This window comes from Carlito syrichta, unplaced genomic scaffold (genome assembly GCF_000164805.1).
Source record: "Carlito syrichta isolate Samal-C Ts95f unplaced genomic scaffold, Tarsius_syrichta-2.0.1 Scaffold143099, whole genome shotgun sequence".
NCBI lineage: Eukaryota > Metazoa > Chordata > Mammalia > Primates > Tarsiidae > Carlito > Carlito syrichta.
In genome coordinates, this window is record NW_007087195.1 from 135,150 (window position 1) to 159,329 (window position 24,180).

Below are 24,180 nucleotides of genomic sequence, written 5' to 3' on the forward strand. Positions count from 1 at the left end.
CTAGCCTTGCAAAATTTTCTCAAACATCACGAGAGAATCTGTCTGGGTTACTACTTTACAAGGTGCCAAAGCACACAGACAGAACTTTACCACCAAATGAGTGTGGCAATCCCTTCAAAGCAGTCACCTGAGATGGCTGCATTCTTATTCCAGAGCTGCTAGTGGCAAAAGCATCACTGAAACTCTTAGAATGCCTTCAAAATTCGTTTCTGGCTCACATAAGAAATAGACTCACCATTTCATAGAGTTATCTAGTATACTGCTGATGGACACAAACTATGATCATTTGATACAGTTGGAATCTAGCCCTCAGAGAGTGTCCAATGGTGAACCAAATAATTGATCCATTATAACCAAATTCTATTATTTAGCTTGATCATTCATCTTAATCAAGCCCAGCTCCCAATTACTTTTAAATGATTTCAAATACTCAACTTATCCTTAGACAAACACAAATGTGACATCAGATACAAATTAGTATTACATATATTCTTAAATGCTCAAAAAGATGTAAAACTGATTTGAACAAAGGTAACAGGATCAGAATGAGAATATAACCTTCCAAGTTCACTGCTTTGAGGGAATGTATACATTCTTTCTCTCTCTCTCTTTTTAAAAACCATATTACCTTATAGGTTTACTTCATGTTTTTGGCTCAAAACCTCAAAAACTAGTACTACAGATCTTTTCCCCCCCCCTTATTCCTTTGAATCCTTAAAGTTGGTTATTATCCTCATGGTTTCATGAAGAAACCACGTTCTTTTGAAAAAACACTCTAGGTTCTTAAAATTAAAAGTAAATTATGATTATAAATGGTTTCAAGAATAGAAAATTTTTTCAAACCCAAAGTATTGTTCATATTACTATGGTTTTAAAAAAATATATTATTTGAATGTAAGCTGAGTATAGTATAACTAAGTATCTTTTATTTGGGATCAGTGTGTCTTTTCCTTACTACAAAAGTTCTACTTCTACAACTCACAGCCAAAAGATTTTAATCTCCTTATACATATTACCTTCTAAAAGGAAAGATACTTTACTTTTCCTATGAAGAAATAATCCAAGATCTTATTTTATGGTCCTCTAAGTATATCTATTAATTTTAAAACATTACTCAGGATGCTTCCAAAACTAAACATTGTCATCACAGTGAGAAATTTAGTGGAAGTTAGTTGGGCATCAGTTGACTTGTCTTTGTAGTGAGTATCTGTATAATAAATAATTATCCGCTTTTTTCTTTTGTATTTTAACAGAATGCCTGGTACCCAGTAAATAAAGTTAAGAACCTGTTAAGAACTGCAGTGAAGATTTTGTTCTTTACAGATTGCAGCAAGTCTGAGTTGAGGAAGTTCTGACAGATGCAAAATGTACACCTGTTGCAGGTGCACATACAGCGTAACCGGGCATGGCTGTGAAAACACACAGAAGGACAGGAGTTGAGTTCTTACTTACAAATATGGCACAAGACAGGGTGTGCCAACTTAAAAAAAATTAGGCATAAGCAACACTCTTTGTAGAAAGGAAAAGGACAGTGTGGGGCATGCTAAAGTTGTGCAGAATTCCACATTTACCAAAAACATAATGAACAGTTTCCTCCTCCCTCCCTATAGAAAATCTAGGGAAAATTGGCTAACACTTTTGCTTCTTTTGGAGGGGGGATGGAATTATCACGAGTTTTAGTGGAATAAATATGCACAGCAATAGATGGCACCCTTTTCTAAATTAATAAAAAGAAAAACTGAATAAGCCATAGCACCCACCAAAGGACAAAGTTTGCTAGCATTTAAATAGCCATTCCCTCCTCCTCCTCCCTCAGCATACACACATGCCTGAAAACCAGGAAGGAGAAGAATGACAAATACACAAAAAAGTCAAAAGATAAGTATATTCAACTCTGAGAAGAAGATAAGAACAATATTGTCTTTAATTCATCAAGCACCCTGGTTCCCAAAGGAAATCAAAGTGCTTCATAAATTTCTATTTGAATAAACAAAATATAGGGTTAATTTCATTTGCTACCAAAGCACAGCAGCTAAGTATGATAGTATGAAACTCTGGGTAATGATGTAAATATCAACAATGGATCCAATTGAAATTAGATATGAAATTTAGGGAGGCTTTCTGACTCCTTTCTGGTTGAGTGAAGTTGCACTAGTTGGTGCAGGCACATGGGGCAACCCCTTTCACCTCAGCTCTAACTACAAAGTAGGGGGTCTCCAATGACTGCTCAGTGGTCAGAGCCACTCATCCATACAAAGCCATCACACCACCCATGAAGAGGTACTGGCGCAGAACCCACTCAGAAGAGTGCCACTTGATGAATCAATGCCATTACTTCCTGTAACACCTGAGCATTTTTACAGGCTTCTCAGTCAAAGGACTGGCCCAATCTGACTTGGCTTAGCTTGTGAGATCTGATGAGACCACAGCACACGGTGGCATGGTTATGGAGATTAGCAGCATCCCAATAATGCCTAATTCTCAACATGAAGAAAAACAAGAATTAATTTTTTAAAAACTTATAGGCTTCCGACATTTCTTTTTAAAACTTGACTTGTGATGATGAACATATCACTGGTATTAAGTCACTGCCAGCTGTCATACTGGAATCCATCTGTTATTTCATAAATTGAGTCTGACTCTTCCACAAACACAAGGCTCCACCCACCAAAAAGGAGCGATGCAAAGTATGCTTAGCAACAGGGAGACACTTCATGAGAAGTAGTTTGGAATTAACCATATAAACAAGTATCCATGTATGTACATTTATCATATGCACACACACACGCACACACACAAAGAATTACAGTAACATGGTTTAAAGATGCAGATCTAAAAACATAGTTGAAGTTATTTACAAGATTTAAAAAGTACATTTACACAGTAAAGAAGACACCATAATATACAGTTAGGCGGTAGGCCTGACCAAGCAGTGCGTTTCTAGATGATTACTAAAGGTTTAATTAGGGTAAGAGAAGATTTGGTCAACCTATAAGAAAATGTCAACAAAATCCCACAGAAGTCATAAAGAAAAAGTGACTTACAAAGCAGTTTTTAGAAAGACCCAGACTTTTCTCAAATTCTCTATTCTATCAGTGTTGCCCGTGTCTCGGGAGAGTCTGTCTCTGTAATGATCCTCTCTGTAGATAACATACATGAGAGTTTTAAAGCAAAGGTAAAACACAAATAAGGTTTTGCTTATCTTATAATAATAGGATTAACTTGTCTTCCAATACAAATAGAAATTCAAGGGTTTGTTGCATTTTTTAAAAGTATTAGTTAATAGAATAGCAGTGAAGTTAACTCTATAATCAACACTTTTCTGAAAAATATCAATCTTGATTTATAGCAATGTTTTATTATTACTATTTTATACTGTGTTTTTCATAAGAATAATAATTTAGAGATTAACATAAGAATAAGCAGAATAAGCTACACAGTCCTTAGAAACGCACTGCCTGAAAACTTATCTTGTTACAAAACAGAATTTATACAAACACTCTACTTGAGGAGAATGCCATTAAGACTCATGCAATTTAAAGGCAGTTAGTAAACTACAAAGATGACCACAGTTATGTGCTTGTGCATATGCATGTATAGATATATAATAAATGTACATAAAATTTGTGGCTCATAACACTAATGCAGAACATTTATACAATGGAAATTCCAATTACAACTAGTTTTCACAGCACTTAAAAAAGACATATCCTGAACTCAAACATACCCATAATTTCAACATAAATTCATGAGATTTTAGAAACTTTACATACCCAAGGTTAATTATCAACAGAAAAATATAGAAATGAATTTTTTGCTCATATGGAAATGCCTTATAATCATAAAGCATGATGCCAACCCTTTTATTGCAGTAAGCCTATTTTTTGAATGCTGGGTTGGGAGGGGGCTATGTTTTATTGTACTATCGTGTTAAGATAGTTACAGACTGCTCAAAAATATACAAACATTTCCAGAAGCATGGCTTACATCATTTTATTTATGACACCCAAACCAACCTTGCATTTATTCAAATTTGTACCTTCTCATTACAAAGTCTCTTTCTGTTGCTGAACAACTTTTATGAGATAAAAGATTTTCCCATCATGGCTAATAATGACATGCAATGTTATTATGAACCATGCAACATGAAAATGAAGACAGAGCAAGTACTTACGGATACATGGCCATTGTTGTCAATTTAACAAAGATGTCCTTACTGGGTGCATCAGCAGTATTGCATGTGAAGGCTTGAGGTGGAGGCATTTTGTGTTTCCTGCAGAAATCAGTAGGTGAGATGCTGTATTCTTGTTTAACTTCATGCAGGTCTGATTTTGCAGCTATGATCAAGCAGGGTGTTCTGCTATCCATAAAGTGTTGCTATGGAATAAAAAATAAAAATAAAAATTTGATGACAAGTTAAAAAATTACTTTAATTAAAGTGAACTAAACATTTTCCCTGGATAGGCAAAGCAACAGTAGTTTCAAAGCAAAAAAATAAACCAAAAAGCAAAGACTGACAGTGGTCTAGGTTAGTCTTGTATAATAAATGAGATCAGAACCACATTTTTAATGCCGGTAACAAAACAGGTCTATACTGATTCTTTAAATTTACTATGATTTTTAAAAATATAATTTTTAATTAAAAGATACATTAAACATTTTGAAATATAAAGAAATACACCTAATTTCTTCTATTTTAAAGAAGATTATTTTCATTTTTTCATATTGCCTCTAGTCCTTGAACACATGCATTTATATGTATGTATACAGCTGCATTCATACTAGACATAACCATTTAAAAATGTTAATACTGTATCTTCCATGTTCTTCAGAGTCTAAAACTATTATTTTCAGTGGTTGCTTAATATTCCCCTAGATTATTTTATTTTACTTGGGTAAATCATCCTCCTATTGTTAGCCATCTAGACTATTTCCTGTTTTTTGCTATTCAAAACAATGCTAGAGTAGTACCTTTATAGATACAGCTTTTTACTCCTATTGAATCTTACTGGTAACCTCATAGTGACTGACTTTCCAAGTTTCTGGTTTAACCCCCTTGCTCTGGCTGTTATTCTTAGTGTAACTGGCAATATATAATTTATATGCATTTCTGACAGCTATGAAGACCTTCTATTAATGCAAAAGTTCTTAACCACGAATGTACTTCAGAATCATGTATAGAAAAATTTTTTTAGAGCTATATATGTCTAGCACTCTACCACTTCAGAATGAAACCAGAACCTTTAGTGATAGGGTAATGATATACGTATTTTTAAAAAGCTCCACAAATGATTGTGTTGCATTTTTCTGGTTAGGAAACATCACACAATTCCATTAAAACTCCATATGAAGTTATATTTAGTCATAGTCTGAATGAGCAACAAACCTTAAAAATCCTGGCACAGTATTCAAAGGATTTGGGATTACTGACATCATATACCAGGCACACAACATCACAAATGATCTCAGCCTCAGTTAGAAATTCCGATTCTGAGATGTCATGCAACTTGTAAAAAGAAAAATAATGAAAAATGTAAGTATCATATTAAGTCATTATGTTTTACTACTTGCCCACCTGGATTTCCTAATTTAAAAAGTACTAGTTAAACACAACTTTTCAGATCATTTTTACAAGTTGAAAGTATAGATAAACAAGTATCTTCTGATACTGTAGATTAAAAATGGAGATTAAGATTCTACAGAAGCTAGTGAGTGACTAATGTGTAGTAGTGGGTCCTTTACAAACACTGTCTATATTCCACAGATAAAGAGACAGTATAGAAAAATTAAGTCAGCTGCCCAAGGTAACACATCTAAGAAACCATCTGACCAAAATTTGAACTCAAGATATAATTCCCAAGTCTATTTTCTTTCTATCATTCCCCCTTTTCTCCCCACTAATCAAAAATATAAAGCAAATGACTCTTTACAGCAAGGTTATTTTGTTCTACTTCACTGTCCCCTCTTTTCAGGGTTTATCATAAAACTTCTTAAATATTCCATCTATAATATGATAATGATCCAATAAGAGTAAAATTCAGTGCTGAGTTATGTAAAAAAGTGCATCTTTGTTGAGAAGATGAAAGGGGATGCAGAGTCAGAAGTAACTCAATATATTCCAAATAAAACACTATTATAGCATGCATAGCCAGAGACATGAAAGATAAGAATCTGCAAATAATAGTGTAAGAATAAGAAAGCAGGAAAAGCTGGGCTCGGTGGTTCAGCCTGTAATCCCCGGTGCCCTTGGGAGGCTGAGGTGAGTGGATTGCCTGAGCCCGCGGGTTCAAGACCCGCCTGGACAGCGAGACCTCATCTCTACAATAAATCAAAAAATCAGCCAGGCGTGGTAGCGCATGCCTGTAATTCCAGCTACTTGGAAAGCTGAGGCGGAAGGATCGCCGGAGCCCAGCAGGTCGAGGCTGCAGTGGCCAGGAGCGGCCACTGCACTCCAGTCTGGGCGACAGAGTGAGACTCCAACTCAAAAAAAAAAAAAGAAAGCAAGAAAATGCATAGTCAATATTTACTGATATGTAGAACCATACTTATGGGAGGGGACAAACAAGGTTTAATAAACTGACAGCTTGGAGTGGTGGCTCACATCTGTAATCCAAGTACTTTGGGAGGCAGAGGTGAGAGGATTCCCTAAGCCCAGGGGTTCGAGATCAGCCTGGGCAACTTGGCAAGACCTCGTCTCTACAATAAATCAAAAAATTAGCCAGGCGTGGTGGGGTGCGCCTGTGGTTACAGCTTCTTGGAAGACTGAGGTAGAAGGATTGCCAGAACTCTGCAGGTCGAGGCTGTGGTGGCCATGAGTGTGCCACTGCACCCTAGCCTGGATGGCAGAGTGAGACTCTAACCCACTCCCCCCAAAAGAAACTGACAAACTTTAATCATAAAGAGTAAAGTATGCATAAAATTCAATGTGGTTATCTAGCAAAATAAACTATTTCCTAAAAGGATCAAGTACTAACTTTTTCTAGTTCCTATGACTTGTTAGGAGCTTCTCATATTAGCTAACGATAAGAAACTAAGGCTAGAGGGAGTAAGCCACTTGCCTGAAGTCACACAACTAGCCAGTGGTGGACTAGGGTTGAAACTGAAATCTGACTGGATCCAAGGAGAGCATATAATCTCTTTCTAATGTATTATATAGTATCTTTTCAGTCAGACCCTTCTTTCACACATTTTTTAAGCTAACACATTTGTTAAATATACTCCTTGCTAAATAAACTGGACTCAGATTATAAACTACTAAGCACTAGCACTGTTGCACTGTTTTCATACTAATTTCTAGTCAATAGTAGACAAAATAATTGTTCTAAAATGCAAGTGGAAAAGAGAGTAAAAGGGGAGTCCATTTTTAAAAAACTTTGCTATTGTGGTACAGCAAACATACAGTTAAGTGAACTAATAGAGAATTTTTATGTATATCTATATGAATGTAATCACCACACAGATCAAAAGACTTAAAATTCCAATGAATAAACCAAGTGGGAAAAAAAAATCAAGTTGGGTGCAGTGACATAAGCCTGTAGTCCCAGCTACTAGGGAGGCTGGGGCAGGAATACCCCTTGAGCCCAGGAGTTCGAGGCCAGGCTGGACAACATAGACCCAATCTCTAAAAATAAAATAAAATAAAATAAAAATCACATGCAAGTTCTATATACAGTCATTCAATTAAAGCCAATTTGTTTTCAAAGAGTTACTTTAAACTGTACCCAACAATTAATAACTTTTTAATACCACAGATTTTCTTACCAACAAGTATTTCTCTTGTCCATAAACATAAACAGTATTAATCGCATAGTATGATTTATGATCATCATGAATTTTCTTCTGCCTCTGAAAACAGAACCAAAAATCTCAATATTTACAGCAACTAGTTTTCATCAACCCAAACACACATCTCTGTATGCATGTGTGGGTGTGTTATAAATAAAAGGGCATTCTTCCCTACACTATGTACTATTTGTCAGTACAAAGAGGATATTGATTTTATGTTTCTTAGTTCTTAGGATCTAAAACAAAAGATGCATTTGTACTGCATAAAGTGCAAGCAGTAGCTAAAAAGGAAGGAAACTATACATATTACTGAAAGTATATTCTAGAGTCACCTGCTGGCAATGCCCACTATACTATAATTTGGTCTGATGTAAGACTCATCTAGAAAGATGTTAGTCTTCTTAAGGGAGTAACCAGAACTAAATATCAGTATTCAGTTCAAAATATTTACGGTGAGCCGGGCTCGGTGGCTCAGCCTGTAATCCCGCGCCTTTGAGAGGTTGAGGTGAGTGGATTGCCTGAGCCCGCGGGTTTGAGACCCGCCTGGGCAAGCAAGACCTCATCTCTACAATAAATCAAAAAATCAGCCGGGCGTGGTAGCGCATGCCTGTAATTCCGGCTACTCGGAAGGCTGAGGTGGAAGGATCACTGGATCCCAGCAGGTCGAGGCTGCGGTGGCCAGGAGTGGCCACTGCACTCCAGACTGGGCAACAAGTGAGACTCCAACTCAAAAAAAAAAAAAAATTTACGGTGCATTTACTTCAGGCCAAGGACTGTGTGAGGTGCTTTCATATGTGTAGTCATTTAATCCCCATCTAAACACCAGTTTAAAAAAAGACATAGCTAACACAAATGAAACAAAGATAAAGACAGTTCAACAGGATTATTGTTAAATTTAGCTTACACTTTATTAATATATATAGGCCACTGAGTCTAGTAATTATATAAAAACCATTAAAGTTATTATGTAAAACTTTTATAAACTTGTGGCTATAAAAATTTGTTGGATAAAGTTCTATTTTCTGAGAACTCTCACCATTAAGTTTCTTCCAAGAAGAGCCTGAAGAACTCCACTTTTCCCACAGTTTTTCATTCCAATTACATTACATCTGAACACATTTCTTTGAGTTTGTTTTTTCTGCAGGTCTATCTTTTTATCTCTTGTTACTAAAAAGAAAAAAAAAACACTAAATATATAACACTTAGATTCACGAAGCCTCCATTACACCTTTTGCAAAACAGGGTATTGCTGGCTTATCTTTTTTATGAAGTATCTATAAACAAACATTCTATATGATAGTCAAGCTGTATGTGAATAAAGTACTAAATATAATGCAGAATGGCCTCACTTAGTGAAAAAGATGCCTTTCTGAAAGTTTACTATAGAGATAATTTCTAGTGACCAAATATTTATTTCATCATAAGTGGTATATTTTCATAAGGAATATAATATCCTAAAAAAAAGAATGAAAATTACAATAAATACAGCTAACATTATATACCTCCTATTTTTTTCTGTGATAAATTGTCATAAATTACAAACTAAAAGATGGCTATTTCAAATCTGCATTTTCTTGGAGCTGGATCTATAAATAGAGAAGGAATATACATTCTGGGATTAACTGGCCTTTCAAACATAAATTATAAAAAGGGCAGGTCAGAAAACCATGCCATATCATCAAGACAGTGAGTATCTCTTCCTGAGATAAAGAGACCTCCTTAAGCTATACCTAAAGACTGCACTATAACAGATCTCACCAAAGCCACTACTGATAGCAAAAAACTGAAAATGATAAAAATACACAATTGTCGGGTAAATAAGTTCTAGAACATCCATATAATGATACACCATTTAACATTAAGAGATATAAAACATACTTATTGCTATAGAAAGATGTCCACAATATGTTGAGTAAAAGAACCTCATGGCTGGCTAGTGATTGGTGTTTTACTCTCTGGTGCTGAATTAAGTACTGCCTACTCAGTTAATACTTTAAAGGGTACTTGTTCTGTCAATTTAAGAAAGGCTGTCTTTTTGTGCTAGGGTTCCCTGTAAGATATGACAGATTTCTCACCTACTGGGATGTAAGAAACTCGTGCAATGATCAGTTTCTTAATTTGCTGTTTCCATACCTACGGGTTTTCTTTAAGTGGAGCACAAGGCTTGGTAAGAATGCCTGCTTTACATTACAAGATCTGTGAAAAATGTACTAATACAGAAAACAGTTACAAAGCTGACAGATGTACAATTCGTTCAAGATCAAGATTGTATATTAATAGGCATTGTTTTCAATGTTTAAAGGAAATTAAGGCTGGGTACAGTGGCTTATACCTGTAATCCTAGCACTTTGGGAAGCCTAGGTAAGAGGACTGCTTGAGCCCAGGAGTTTGAGACCAGCCTAGGCAACAACATAGCGAGACCTCATCTCTACAAAAAAAAAAAAAAAAAAAATCAAAAAATTAGTCAGGCATGGTGGCTTGCACCTGTAGTCCCAGTTACTCAGGAGGCTGAGGTAAAAAGGAATGGCCAGGAGCTCAGGCGTTCAAGGTTGTAGTGGGCCATGGTGATCATGCACTGCACTCCTGTCTGGGCAACCGAGTGAGACCTCAATTAAAAAAAAAAAAAAAATTAAAATAGATGATAGACTGGCAAATTCTTTAATGCTCATAGGTCTCCTTCATTTTCATCAGTAGAGTACCCCAAAGGAGTAGACAAGAAGAAAAATCTCTACTCATTCTTTTTTTTTTTTTTGCATTGGAGTCTCACTCTGTCGCCCACACTGGAGTGCAGTGGCCGCTGCAGGCCACTGCAGCCTCGACCTGCTGGGCTCTGGCGATCCTTCCACCTCAGCCTTCGAAATAGCTGGAACTACAGGTGTGCGCTACCACACCCAGCTAATTTTTTTTTTTTTTATTATAGAGATGAGGTCTCACCAAGTTGCTCAGGCGGGTCTCGAACCCGCGAGCTCAGGCAATCCACTCACCTCAGCCTCCCAAGGCGTGGGATTACAGGCTGAGCCACCAAGCCCAGCATCATTCTTTTTGATAAACAATAAAATCAAGCATCTCAACTCAAAAGACTTTATCAAATCACAAAGAAAACTAATAGAGTACAGATAGAAGACTCAGGAAGATGAATTTATTTTTACTCTTTATTACATTTAAAAATGGAATTTTCAAAAATCTCTCTTATCATGAGCAGAATAATAACAGAAACTTACCTGTAATGGCTGAAGCTTGAGACTCTTGTTCTGTCAATATTGAATAACCTAGATAGCCCAAATACTCCAGGCATCGCTGTACATCTAAATAAGTGGTGAGTCTACAAAAAAGAAGAGTTTAAAATGTGAAAAGCTCCTAAATAAACATTTATGGGGGGGGGATGCCAACTACTCAAAAAAATTTATGCACCAGACCCAGACAACTTTTGTCAAGTTGCTTTGATTTCCAATGTGCCCAACCATAGTTTTTCCTACACTGTCATTCTTAAGGTAGAGAAGAAAAGGGAGGAGAATGCAGGATGAGAGGGAATTCCTCTGTCTATTCCACCTGCCCAGAGAGAGCAAGGTCACATAGATGAGCAGTGAGTGGCTGATAAAATCTAGAGGAGGAATATTTTATATGATCTGCTTCCCAAGTCAATATACAATTAATATATCTATAGGCCAGGCACACTGGCTCAAGCCTATAATCCCAGCACTTTGGGAGGCCGAGGCAAGAAGACTGCCTGAGTCCAGGGGTTTGAGACCAGCCTGGGCAACTTGGCAAGACAATGCATCAAAAAATTAGCCGGGTTTGGTATCATGTGCCTGTAATTCCAGTTACTTGGGAGGCTGAGGTGGAAGGATCCCAAGACCAGCAGGTCGAGGTTGCAGTGGCTGTGAGCATGCCACTGCATCCAGCCTGGGTGGCAGAGCGAGACTGACTCAAAATACACACACACACACACACACACACACACACACACACACACACACACATATGTATACACACACACACATATATGTATACACACACATACACACACATACACACACAAATATTGGCTAGTTGAGGACTTTATAATAAAAGACATATGAAAAGGTTTGACAAAGGCACAAAATAACTGAAAGGCACCTGAAATTAGTAAAGTATTTGAAAAAAGAAAAAATCCTAATGTTGAGAAAGTTAGTCTCACCAAGGCTAAAACATCATGCAAGACCAGAGGATTCCCTTAATACCCTAGGCATAATGTCAACCACATTGTAACTAGGTTGCAGTTAAATCCTAAGTCTTACTAAAAGTTCATTAAAACAAACAATAAAAACAAAAAACACAAAATAAGTCTTCAGTGTCAAATAAAATATAAATATATATTTTTTGAGTTGGAGTCTCACTCTGTAACCCAGACTGGAGTGCAGTGGCACCCTCCCGGCCACGGCAGCCTCAACTTGCTGGGCTACGGCGATCCTTCTGCCTCAGACTTTCAAGCAGCTAGAACTACAGGCACGCACTACCATGCCCGGCTAATTTTTTTTTTTTTAATTTACTGTAGAGATGAGGTCTCGCCAAGTTACCCAGGCCGGTCTTGAACCCGTGGGCTCAGGCAATTCACTCACCTCGGTCTCCCAAAGCGTGGGATTACAGGTTGAGCCACCGAGCCTGGCCCAAATAAAATATTTTAAAGGAGTAAGAAATGTACAATAGCAATGACATTTCTAATTCCCTTAATCAAACAAAAAGTACTAACATTTAGTTCTGTTTCAATATGACTTATTAATATTTCCCTGTACATCATCCAAAAGAAAACAATCCCTTTCTGATAAATTGATATAACATCTATAGTTCATCTTAGAGATATCAGTAGCACTATAAAATCCTGCTTAGAGGCAACTGTGACTGCAGCATTTCATAAGATCTGACAAGCTTACAAAGTAACGAATATAATACACCATAATTTTAAACTAATTATAACCCTAGAAGAAAGAGGTAAGTTCTATACTCACGTCCACTGGGAAAGGAATCCCTGGTAGGTTATCCAGCCTCTTTCATTGGTACAAACTGTGTTATTCACATCTGGCCCCCAAGGTATGTAAGGGAAAACTTTAAATAAATCTTTAAGCTCATCAGGTGACAAAGCACAGTCTCTATCCTGAAGATAAACAAGAATGTACACTTTTAGCTAAGAGAATAATTCCCAAACATAAAAGTCCCCTAGTCTAGTGAAGCTATGGTTCTAAAAACTAATTAACAAATGACCCCAAATTTTACATTTTATCAAGAAAGTTCCTCACATGTATATAAGAACGTATAAAAGAGTCTATCAGAAACTAGACCTTTTCATCTTAAGAAAACAATAAAAGTAAATAGCAGAAAACATTTTTGCTAGTTTAACTTAGAGAGTTTGAATAATTTTTGGCTATTTGGCATAAACATATATAGCTAAGGGAAAAGAGTTATATCATTCACAAAAAAGTATTTTGCCATAGCCTGGGTAACATAGCAAAACCACATCTCTACAAAAAAATTTTTTTTTAAATTAGTGGGGCACAGTGGCACCCACCTGTAGTCCCAGATACCAGAGAAGCTGAGGCGGGAAGGTCACCTGAGCCCAGGAGCTGGAGGCTACATTGAACTAGGATCATTAGTGTCACTGCACTCCAGACTAGGTGACAAAGCAAGACCCTATCTTTAAAAAATATATATGTGAGGCCGGGTGCAGTGGCTCAAGCCTGTAATCCCAGCACTTTGGGGGTCTGAGGCAAGAGGATTGCCTGAGCCCACAGGTTTGAGCTTGGGCAACTTGGTGAAACCTCATCTCTACAATTAAAAAAAAGAAAAAATTAGCTGGGCGTGGTGGCACACACCTGTAATTCCAGCTATTTGGAAGGTTAAGGTAGAAGGATTGCCTGAGCCCAGCAGGTGGAGGCTGCAGTGGCTGTGAGCGTGCCACTGCATTCCAGCCTGGGCAATAGATTGAGAGTCCAACTCAAATACACACGTGTGTGTGTGTGTGTGTGTGTGTGTGTGTGTGTGTGTGTGTGTGTGTGTGTGTAGCCATACATCATGGAAAATTAAATTACAGTTAAAAGCTTACCAAATCATGTTTGTCAAAGGTGCTTTGGAGAAACAAATATGCATGATGATTTAATTCAGTAGTGCAATCAGGAGGTATTTTTAGCCTGTTAATGAAAAAATTTAAGAGTAAAATAAATCATTAATTATATTTTAAAATTTGCGAAACGAATATAAAATTGCAACAAGTCATTTTGTGGGACGACACTGTTTAGACTTTCCAGAAGAAAATCTCTGGAGTGGTTATGACACTCCTCAGAAGAGTCATAATAATGCTCATTCCAAAGTGACAAAGTTTTTTCTTAAATGTCAGAAGAGAAGGTAAAAGTAAAAATGTTATAAATAATACTGATTAAACTGTCATGGGTTTGTTCTTCCTATAAGCAAATTGTAAGTCATAACCATGAGCTTTAAATTAATTTCAACACTGCAATGAATTGAAAATGATGAGATGTTATTTCTACCTGACTTGACTTTTCTGACCCACCCTAAATTCAGTTCAATAAACATTAATCAAATGCACTGAGCTAGGAACCAAGGAGGAAGAAATAAGACAAGCTCCCTATTTCTAAGAAACCACATTCAAGTGGGAGACGGATGAGCTAAGAATCCTAGGGAAGCCCACATGAAAGAGAATATCTCTGTGCCCTGGAGATTAGGAAGACATCAACACTGCTAAGAGACATTATCACCTGAATTGAAACTTGAAGGATAAGTGGCATTAATTAGGTTTGGGGGAGAGGGAAAGAGTGAGAATAGCACAGGCAAAAGCCTGGAGCAAAGAATAACATATGCTTGGTAGACTTCAAATAGTTTGGCATTTACTTCCAGAATGAAAGCAACAGTGAGCATGAGCAGAGATCATGAATGACCTTGGATACCATGTTAAGAAGCTTGGGCTTTATCCTGTGTCTTGAAGGGAAATGACATAGCCAGATTTGTATTTATATATCCACTAATCTAGCAGCAGTGTGAAGGATAGAGGTAGAAAGTTTAAGAAGGCTAGGGTCAGGCATGCTGGCTCACGCCTATAATCCTAGCACTTAGGGAGCTGAGGTGGGAAGAATGCTTGAGCCAGGAGTTCAAGACCAGCCTGGATAACATAGCAAGACCTTGTCTCTACAAAAAATAAAAGAATTAGCTGGGCGTGGTGGCACACACCTGTAGTCCCAACTACTCAGGAGGCTGAGGCAGAAGGATCATCTGAGCCCAGGAAGTCAAGCCTGCAGTGAGCCATGATCGTTCCACTGCACTCCAGCCTGGGTGACAAAGTGAGATACTGACTCAAAAAAAAAGAAGGCTAGAGAGATTCATGTGGTAGCTCTGGGGTGCTATTCTGCAGAAAATTAGAGGCAAAGAGCATAAAGAAACTAAAGAGATGATTCAAGTAAACTACAATGCCCTAAGAGATAAATTTCGGCCAGGCTCGGTGGCTCAGCCTGTAATCCCAGCACTTCGGGAGGCTGAGGCAAATGGATTACTTGAGCTTGAGGGTTCAAGACCAGCCCAGGCAACTGGGTGAGACTTCTTCTCTACAATAAATCAAAAATTAGCCGGGTGTGGTTGTACACGTCTATAGTTCCAGCTGCTTGGAAGGCTGAGGTGGAAGGATGGCCGGAGCCCAGCAGGGCTGCACTCTAGCCTGGGTGATGGAGTGAGACTCCAACTCAAAAAAAAAAGAGATGGAGTTTCCTAAGTGCCACACTTAAGAAAGCAATAATCAACTGTCTGTTACATAAACAGCACAGAAAAGAAAACCCAATGAAAGGATCCTGTGACAAATTCATTCAGTATATATTCATTGAAAAATCTGGAAAATTAACTTGAGTCAAGATTTAATAATTTAGTCAAGGGGAGTTTCAACTTAGAACTTATTAATGGACTAGGAAACTAATCAGAAAGAACTTAGCTTTCTCAATGGAAGAGAAGGAAAAAAAAACCCAACAAAGTCTTTCTAAACCATTATATAGATAGCTGGAAGTGCTATGCTAAAATCAAAAGGACACCAGCAAGGTAATATGCCAATGAAAAAGTAAAGAAGAAAGGCTGAAGACTCCAAGGCCAGATCCTGGGAAGTCCCCATCCCTGAAAAGCTAGCTCACTTCCCTCAGCACAGAACAGGCATCCTGTGGCAAGGCAGTCACCTGTCTGAGAGTGGCACTGGCTCCATTTTTAAACAAACAGAATGTAAACATAGCATTTTCAAAGGAATATACCACAAATAGACTGGTTGTTTAGGGAAATACTTATTTCATCTTGAGCTAAGAACAGGCTATAAAACTGAGAGGAGAACTGATGAAAGAAAAGTGACAACCAACATATTTCTGATCTGCTGACTCCAGAAATAAGTTTGTCTAGCATATTTTTTCTCCTTATTTAGTAAAATGAACAAAAAAGATAACTTTCATTCTCCATGAAAAGAGGAAAAGTTTGAGCCATGCTATAAATCAGTGGCTCTTTAATTAGGGATAATTTTGCTTTTGAGGAAACATTCAGCAATTTCTAGAGATCGTTTTGGTTGTCACAACTGGGGAGGAGGTGTCACTAGCATCTAAGGATGTGTGAAACATCCCATAACGCACAGGAAAAGCTCCACAAATAAGAATTAACCAGTCCAAAATGTCAATAGTGCCAAAGTTAAGAAACCCTGGATAAACCTCTGCTATAATTCTAAATTATTCCTGAGTAGCTTGAAGCCTGTCTCTGTGCTATATAAACGTTAAAAATACTTAGCAAGTAAAATCACCAAAGGAACATACAGGGGGAATAAATATTCAGGTGTCAAATCCAGATCATCGTCATAACCAAATCGTCGAAGCACTGTCCAAGTAGTTTCGTGTCTCCCTCTCTGGATAAAAAGCGTGTGTAAAAAGAGAAAACCTGAAATGAAGTAAATTAGTAAATACAGTTGACATGAAGGATACAGAGTCACATGGGAGAAAGGCATATAATATCTCTAAATTTATGAATATATGTATACTAGTTTTGCATAGTAAAGGTCAAAACAAAGTTCACAAGTATGTCAATGAAACAGCTGATTTCAGAATCATTTCATTTTCTTTTTTATTGAGTCAGAGTCTCACTCTGTCACCCAGGCTGCAGTGCAGTGGCACGATCACAGCTCACTGCAACATCGACTTCCTGGGCAATCCTTCCACCTCAGCCTCCCTAGTAGCTGGGACTACAGGTACGTGCCACCACACCAGTATAATTATTTTCATCTTTTTTGGTAGAGATAATGTCTCACTATGTTGCCCAGGCTGGTATCAAACTCCTGGGCTCAAGCAATCCTCTTGCCTCAGCCTTCCAAAGTGCTAGGATTACAAGCGTGAGCTACCGCATCCAGCCCAGAATCATACATATATAAAGCTCAGCAAGAAACAGCACTGGAGAAGAGGGTTAACATTACATCTCAAGGATTACATTGACATTCACAAAGTTATATGATAGACATGTTTTATAAGGCCAGGCATGGTGGCTCACACCTGTAACCCAGCACTTTGGGATGCAGAGGCAGGATTGCTTGAGCCCAAGAGTTCGAGACCAGCCTGGGTAACATAATGAAATATTGTTTCTACAAAAAATAAAAAATTAGTCGGGTGCAGTGGGACAACTAACAGATTGAGATGCTGAAGTGTAAGGATCACCTGAGCCCAGGAGGTCAAGACTGCTGTGAACTGTGATTGTCACGATCATGCCATTGCACTCCCACCTGGGTTAGAGACCCTGACTCATTTTTTTTAAAAGGTGGGGGGGGGGGCATTTTATAGCTCTTTGAACTTACTCCTGTAATGAAAATTTTGATTTTCTATTTCACTTACTTCACTGTTCCTCTATAATATATTCTCCAGGGAACATGCTTCACTATACTGGTAAATTTAACTTATAGACAAAATTCTTTAAAAATAATTACTATTTAAAGGCTACTTATGAATAGGAAGAATTTTAAGATACATTTGTTTGTTCCAGATATCTCTTTCTCTTTAATGAACCTCTCTGTCTTCGAGATCTAATTTCTCTACTCCTAATTTATACTGACAGTAAGAATGATAATCCCCAACAATGGCCTGACTCTTCCAACTCTTAAATATCCAAGTCAGATTTTAGATATATTAACAAAATACTAACATTTCCCTAAAGTATAAATAATGCAATAAAGACCTTCACCTTCTGCCAAATCTTGAAAATATTAAGTTCAAAAGAGGGAAAAACACCATTCACCCACCTTTCAATGTCAATCCACTATCAGCCACACCATCACTTATGTGTTTTCTAACTACATTCTTGACATCTTCCAGAGCTTGAGGAGCTAATGGAGTGTTGAAACAAATTCTCTAGCAAAAAACATAATAAGTTTAAAAACAAACCAGCATTAAGCATTAAAACCACAAACAATACAAATCAACATTAAATCCAAGAGTTGCAGCCAAAAATAAAAAATAAAAAAAACAAAATTCTCTTATTACGATAGTCTCTGCTCTGTGTTATTTAAGTAAAATATGCCATACTTAGGAAGAAAGAAACTTTCACAACTCCCCCCATCCTGTTTCTAAAACACAGGGCTCTTTGTGTAGCTATGTCATATGAAACCAAGAAAGGAAAATAAAGAGTGTGTCAGAGTTCAGACTTCAAGTTATCCTCAATATACCCACTTTAGATCATGAAATTAAACTTTCAAAAAATCTCTTCAATTCCTGGGCAGAAGAGTTTTACACCCTAAGGAAAAGCTTTTAAATAGCTTGATGTGAAAGATAGTTTTACATGAAAGAAACTCATGTTTATCAACATATTGTTTTTGTTATTTAAGCTAATAAATTTTTGTAGCATTTATCAGCAAAAAGAAAGACAAAGACATCCAAATATATGACATAAAAGACAGCTACCTGGAAGAAGTTGAGTTCGGCATCATTGAGAGTACCATCATTATCTTGATCAGATATTTTAAATATACGAGTAAGGGCTTTTATACAAGCTGGTTTCATCTGTAAATCATTGAGAAAAGAAACAACTGTCTTCATTAAAATAGGATTTTGAACTGTGGTTTTCATAAACAACGCTAGGAATAATCCTGATTATTTTCACATAAAATCAAATACAACCAACATAAAAAATGAACTAAAGCAGAACCAACTACTTTTATACCCAAATCTTTTTAAGTAAATGAGGCAATATTTACTTGGACTGATATTTGGAATGATCACACTCTTCCCTCATAACCATGAATTCTCTAAGCATAGGCAAAAGAGAAGTTCATCTTTAGGAGAGAATCATTCTTCCAGTCACACAGAGAACTTATCTATCTATCTATCAGTCACACAGAGAAGATCTATCTATCTATCTATCTATCTATCTATCTATCTATCTATCTATCTATTTATCTATCTATTTCCTTCCTCATTCCACAAATAATTTGAGTTGACTTATAAAACTACTCAGGTTTTCCTCCCCAACTTCTGATTTCTGACTATTCTTTGTTGTGATAGCCAAATGGGACTTGTTCTGGTCTGTCCCTTGTGTGTATGTATGTATATATTGAAGTTGGGATATAAAACGTTCTTATTCACAAACAAGTGGCAATGTATCACTGGTTAATAGGTGTAAAAAGCTTTCACTAACTTCCCAGTATGGGATAATAATTATTTACATATAAAAAGAGAACTTTGCCTTTTGTGACTCTAAACATTTAGAAGTAATGCTGCTGGAAATATATTTTGACAATTTCTTTAATTGTTGTTTTAGCATTTACAATGGATATGTGACTTGGTTTATATAAAATATGTGACTTTTTAAAAAAATTTTAATTTTAGAGACAAGGTCTAGCCGTGTTGCCCAGCCTGGTCTCAAACTCCTGGGCTCAGATAATCCTCTCGCCTTGGAATCTCAAAGTGTTGGGATTACAGGCATGAGCCATTGTGCCTGGACTTAATATGTGACTATTTAAAAATAAGGACCGCATATTTTTACTGTGTATAACCACTATAGGGTAATCACTGTCAATAATTCTGAGAATAAAGTAAAACATCAAAGGTCTTTGAACTTTGTGTAATCTTAGAGATAGATCTCTTAGGAATCCACCTGAATCAGATAAACAAGATGACAAGGTGAGGAAATACATACTTATTCACTTAGACTTTAGTCATACAGTTATCCAGAGCAAAATGGTAATGAGGACAGCTTTGATCATGCTATCAAACTCGAATTCAGAAAAAGAAGTTCTTTAAAAAATAGGAAAGGAAATCATTATCTTCCAAACATACAGAGATAATCCCTACTTTTTATGTTAAATGGGGTCTCTGGGAGAGTAATTATATATAGCTGGGCAAGATAAAATATAAGGTATAATGAGATTAGAAAAAAATGAGAAAAACTAAGTCAAACATTTAGAGAGCATTGGATAGGGCTCCATTTTTTTTTAAAAAAGTACTAAATGGTCTATAACTATAACGTTCAGTCACGGGTGATTTATTTTTAAAAAGAATGAATAGTAAGATACTGCTTCTATAAATGTGATTAACTATTTAAGATTAATAAAGATTATAATGTTATATTTTATTTACTCTCCTTTTAAAAAAACCTGTTATATAATAATCTAAATGTTTTCAAAAGTAGCAATAGCTAGAATGAAGTTCAAAACAGAACCTAAAAATAACCTTTTATTTTGTGCAAATGATTTCCCTGCACAAAATAAAAGGCGACATTTTAAAAAGTAATTTGAAGCAAAATAAAGTGATGCATTTTTTATTAAATTTGAAAAGCACCAGAAGCGAAAGAACTCTCAGGTATTGGCTCAGTGTAATATTTAAATAGCAACCACCTTAAAATACAACACTGAAAAATGACCGCTGCTATTAAAAAACATTAAAAATTATACTCAATAAAGGTGTAAAACTTTTGTAGTAATAAATTTAAAACAGCTTGTATCTAATCTAAACCCTCACACAGTAAACACGGTTATGACATAATAATCACATTTTTTTCATTTTTAAGTAAGCTGAGGACACTATGGGTCATACAGAGTTCACCATTGGAAGCTCAGTCTTTAAGTTTAAACATGATCTTTTTATGATTCTACTTCACTTATGTTAACAACTATTATTGTTGCCTAATTAAAAGATTCTGGTATAAGCTCAAAGTCTGTACTTGTGTAAAATAAGATATAATCTAAAAGTTGAAAATTTTACCTATCATACAGGTCCACCTAAGAAATAAATAACAGATGGTGGTAGATGTTTTACTCTTGTGGGATTGGGGGAGGGAAAAGGGGATTAGCAGATTAGCAAAACTAATAATAGACCTGAGAACAAAGTAGCAATTAAAAAATTGAGAACAGACTAATAGCAGGGATTTAATGCACTGCTAGGCTAAGGTCTCAGAGGTAGATTCCTATAGTATAAGAATATTTCTCAAATTTTCTTTATCATAAAATACAGCACTGGACTGAATCAGAATGAAATCTATGTTTTTACAAGTATACCAGGTGACTATTATGATGAGACAAGTTTGGGAAATACTAGATTAAGAATTAATTAGAAAGAAGGATCCCAATTAAAGAATAGCAAACCAGGGTCAGATTAAGGGTCAACTCGGGTTAATTATTTATACCAGGACATGGCATTTTTTCTATAAAGGGCCACATAGCAAGTATTTTAGGATTTGGGGTCAACAGTCAAAATCAAGAATATTGTGTAGGTACAATATTGTTATGTAGGTACAATACTGTTATGCAGGAAGAAAAAAATTAAATTTCCACAAAGTTTATTTATTTATTTTTGAATCAGAGTCTTTTACTCTGTCACCCAAGCTAGATTGCAGTGGCCCGCTTACAGCCACCACAGCCTTGACCTGCTGGGCTCAGGCAATCCTTCTACCTCAGCCTTCCAGGTAGCTGGAACAACAGGCATACTACTCCGCCAGGCCCAGCTAATTTTTTTTTTTTAATTGTAGAGATGAGGTCTCGCCATGTTGCTCAGGTTGGTCTTGAACCCCTGAGTTCAGGCAATCCTCTTGTCTCCGCCTCCCAAAGTGCTGGGACTACAGGAGTGAGCCACCACACCTGGCAAATTTCCACAAAGTTTTTATTGATGAAATTCAAAATGTAAGTGACTATAATTTTGTAATACAGATCTACTAATAAGAATAAGATTTTTTTGGAGGAATAACATTTTGTTTAATTGGGGCTCAAAATTGGTGTTCTCTACCATGAAAGTGAATTGCAAATGTTTATATGTTAACACTGATCTATAATGAAATTTTGTATGTTTCATCTTTGAAAATGACTTTTTTGCACAAATATATACTGCCAATATTGATACATACCTACAATTCTATGATTTATTTATTTTATTTACTTAATTTTTTTTTTAGTCAGGGTCTCACTGTTACCCAGGATGGAATGCAGTAGCACAATCACAGCTCACCACAGCCTCTAACTCCTGGGCTCAAGCAATCATTCTGCCTTAGCCTCCCAAGTAGCTATAACTACAGGTATATGCCACCACACCCAGCTGATTTTTTTATTTTTTGTAGGGACAGGGTCTCACTATGTTGCCCAGGCTGGTCTTGAACTCCTGGCCTCAAGCAATCTTCCTACCTAGGCCTCCCAAAGTACTGAGATTACAGGCATAAGTCACTATAACTGGCCATAAACTGATGATTTTAACAGGGCACATTCATCACTTGGAGGTATCTGTAAAATTATATTAGATTCTTCTCTGGATATTTACCTTTTAGCATGTCATTACACTGCAGATTAATCAACTGAAGGTTAGGTAGAAAATCAACTGCATAGTTAAATAGATTATAAAACATGGAAATTCCCTTTCCACTTACATCAGGGCCAAAAAAGTAATGCTGGAGCTGTATTTTGAGCTTGAAAAACATATCTGTTTTCCCATCTAAAATTCCACTTTTAATTTATTGTTTTGGCGTGATGGGTACTCATTGATAATAAATGTCATGGTACAGTGATACAGGGTACTTGAAATGCTGTCAAGTTATAATTGTATAAGTATAATTAGTAGAACACTGAGCAACAGTGAGAAGAGATGAGTACCACACATGAGCCCTGTTGAAGGTTCTCAACTTTGCTTTTGTAGCATGAAAACAGCCCTAGACAAACATAAATGAACGAGGATGGCTGTGTTACAATACAAATTAGTTTATAAAATGGTAATATTTGAATGTAATATAGCTTTCACATATCACAAAATATCTCTTTGTATTTTTTTCAATCATTTAAAAAATGTAAAATGTATTCTTAGATCACAGGCTGTATAAAAATAAGTGGCAGGCCAAATCTGGCCCATGGATCATAGTTTGCCAACCACTCACTTATGCTATAAACTTTTCCTGAAAGAAATCTTCAACTTTTAATTTCTTAAATATAACACCTCTCCAGGTACACTGGTCCAGAAACAACAAAACATAAACAAAAAACCCCAATAATAAGAATATTAAAAAAATTCAACTTTAAAAATGGGTAAAGGATTCTGAATTTCTGCAAAGATAGACAGATGGCCAATAAGCACATGAAAAAATGCACGTACCATCATTAGTCATCAGGGAAATGCAAATCAAAATCACAATGAGATGCCAATTGCATCTATTAGAATGATCATAATAAATCAGGGGGAAAAAAAGGTAAAAGAATTCGTTGGTTGGCAGAGAAGTGAAGAAATTGGAACCTTCATACATTGCTGGTGGGAAAGTAAAATGGTTCCATCACTGTGGAAAACAGTTAAACATACAATTACCATGTGACTCAGCAATTCCACTACTAAATATACACTTGAAAGAATCGAAAGCAGGTGTTCAAACAAAAACTTGTATGTAAATGTTCATAGCAGCTTATTCATAATAGCCAAAAAGTAAAAACTAGCTCAATGTTCATCAACAGATAAGGCAATAAATAAAATGTGGTGCATCTATACAATGAAGTATTATTTGGCCATAAAAATAAATGAAATACTGATACATGCTACAATGTGGATGTTTCTTGGAAACATTATGCTAAGTGAAAGAAGCTAGAAATAAAAAGCCACATACTGTATGATTCCATTTATATGAAATGCCCAGAAGAGGCAACTCTATAGAGACAGAAAGTAGATTAGTGGTTGCCAGGGGGTAGGGGAAGGGAAGAATTCGGAATGACAGCTAATAAGTACAGCGTTTCTCTTGGGGAGATAAAATGTTCTGAAATTAGATAGTGGTGGTGGTAGTATAACTTTGTGGATATACTAAAAATCACTAAATTGTATACTTTAAGGGGATTTTTTTTGATGCTACGTCTCAAAAATTTAACTAGTTTTTCAAAGTCTATGGCAAAATATTACATTTTAGATA

At 36.4% G+C, this 24,180-nt stretch overlaps 1 protein-coding gene across 4 annotated transcripts in view; it reads right to left on the reverse strand.

Moving 5' to 3' along the window:
* The window catches only part of RHOT1 (ras homolog family member T1), a 68,856-nt gene that overhangs the window by 14,016 nt on the left and 30,660 nt on the right, over positions 1-24,180 (reverse strand). Inside the window, exons 9-20 of one of the 4 annotated variants that reach the window (XM_008050155.1) lie at positions 18,723-18,821; positions 18,065-18,173; positions 16,599-16,719; positions 13,862-13,946; positions 12,771-12,916; positions 11,007-11,107; positions 8,822-8,952; positions 7,762-7,845; positions 5,387-5,506; positions 4,175-4,377; positions 3,045-3,140; positions 1,287-1,409 (exon numbers count right to left, since the gene is read on the reverse strand). In XM_008050155.1, coding sequence (XP_008048346.1) covers positions 1,287-1,409; positions 3,045-3,140; positions 4,175-4,377; positions 5,387-5,506; positions 7,762-7,845; positions 8,822-8,952; positions 11,007-11,107; positions 12,771-12,916; positions 13,862-13,946; positions 16,599-16,719; positions 18,065-18,173; positions 18,723-18,821 — 1,418 coding nt within the window. The remainder of the gene's footprint in view (positions 1-1,286; positions 1,410-3,044; positions 3,141-4,174; positions 4,378-5,386; positions 5,507-7,761; positions 7,846-8,821; positions 8,953-11,006; positions 11,108-12,770; positions 12,917-13,861; positions 13,947-16,598; positions 16,720-18,064; positions 18,174-18,722; positions 18,822-24,180) is intronic. The other 3 variants (XM_021708615.1, XM_021708616.1, XM_008050153.1) reach the window with 3 other exon arrangements.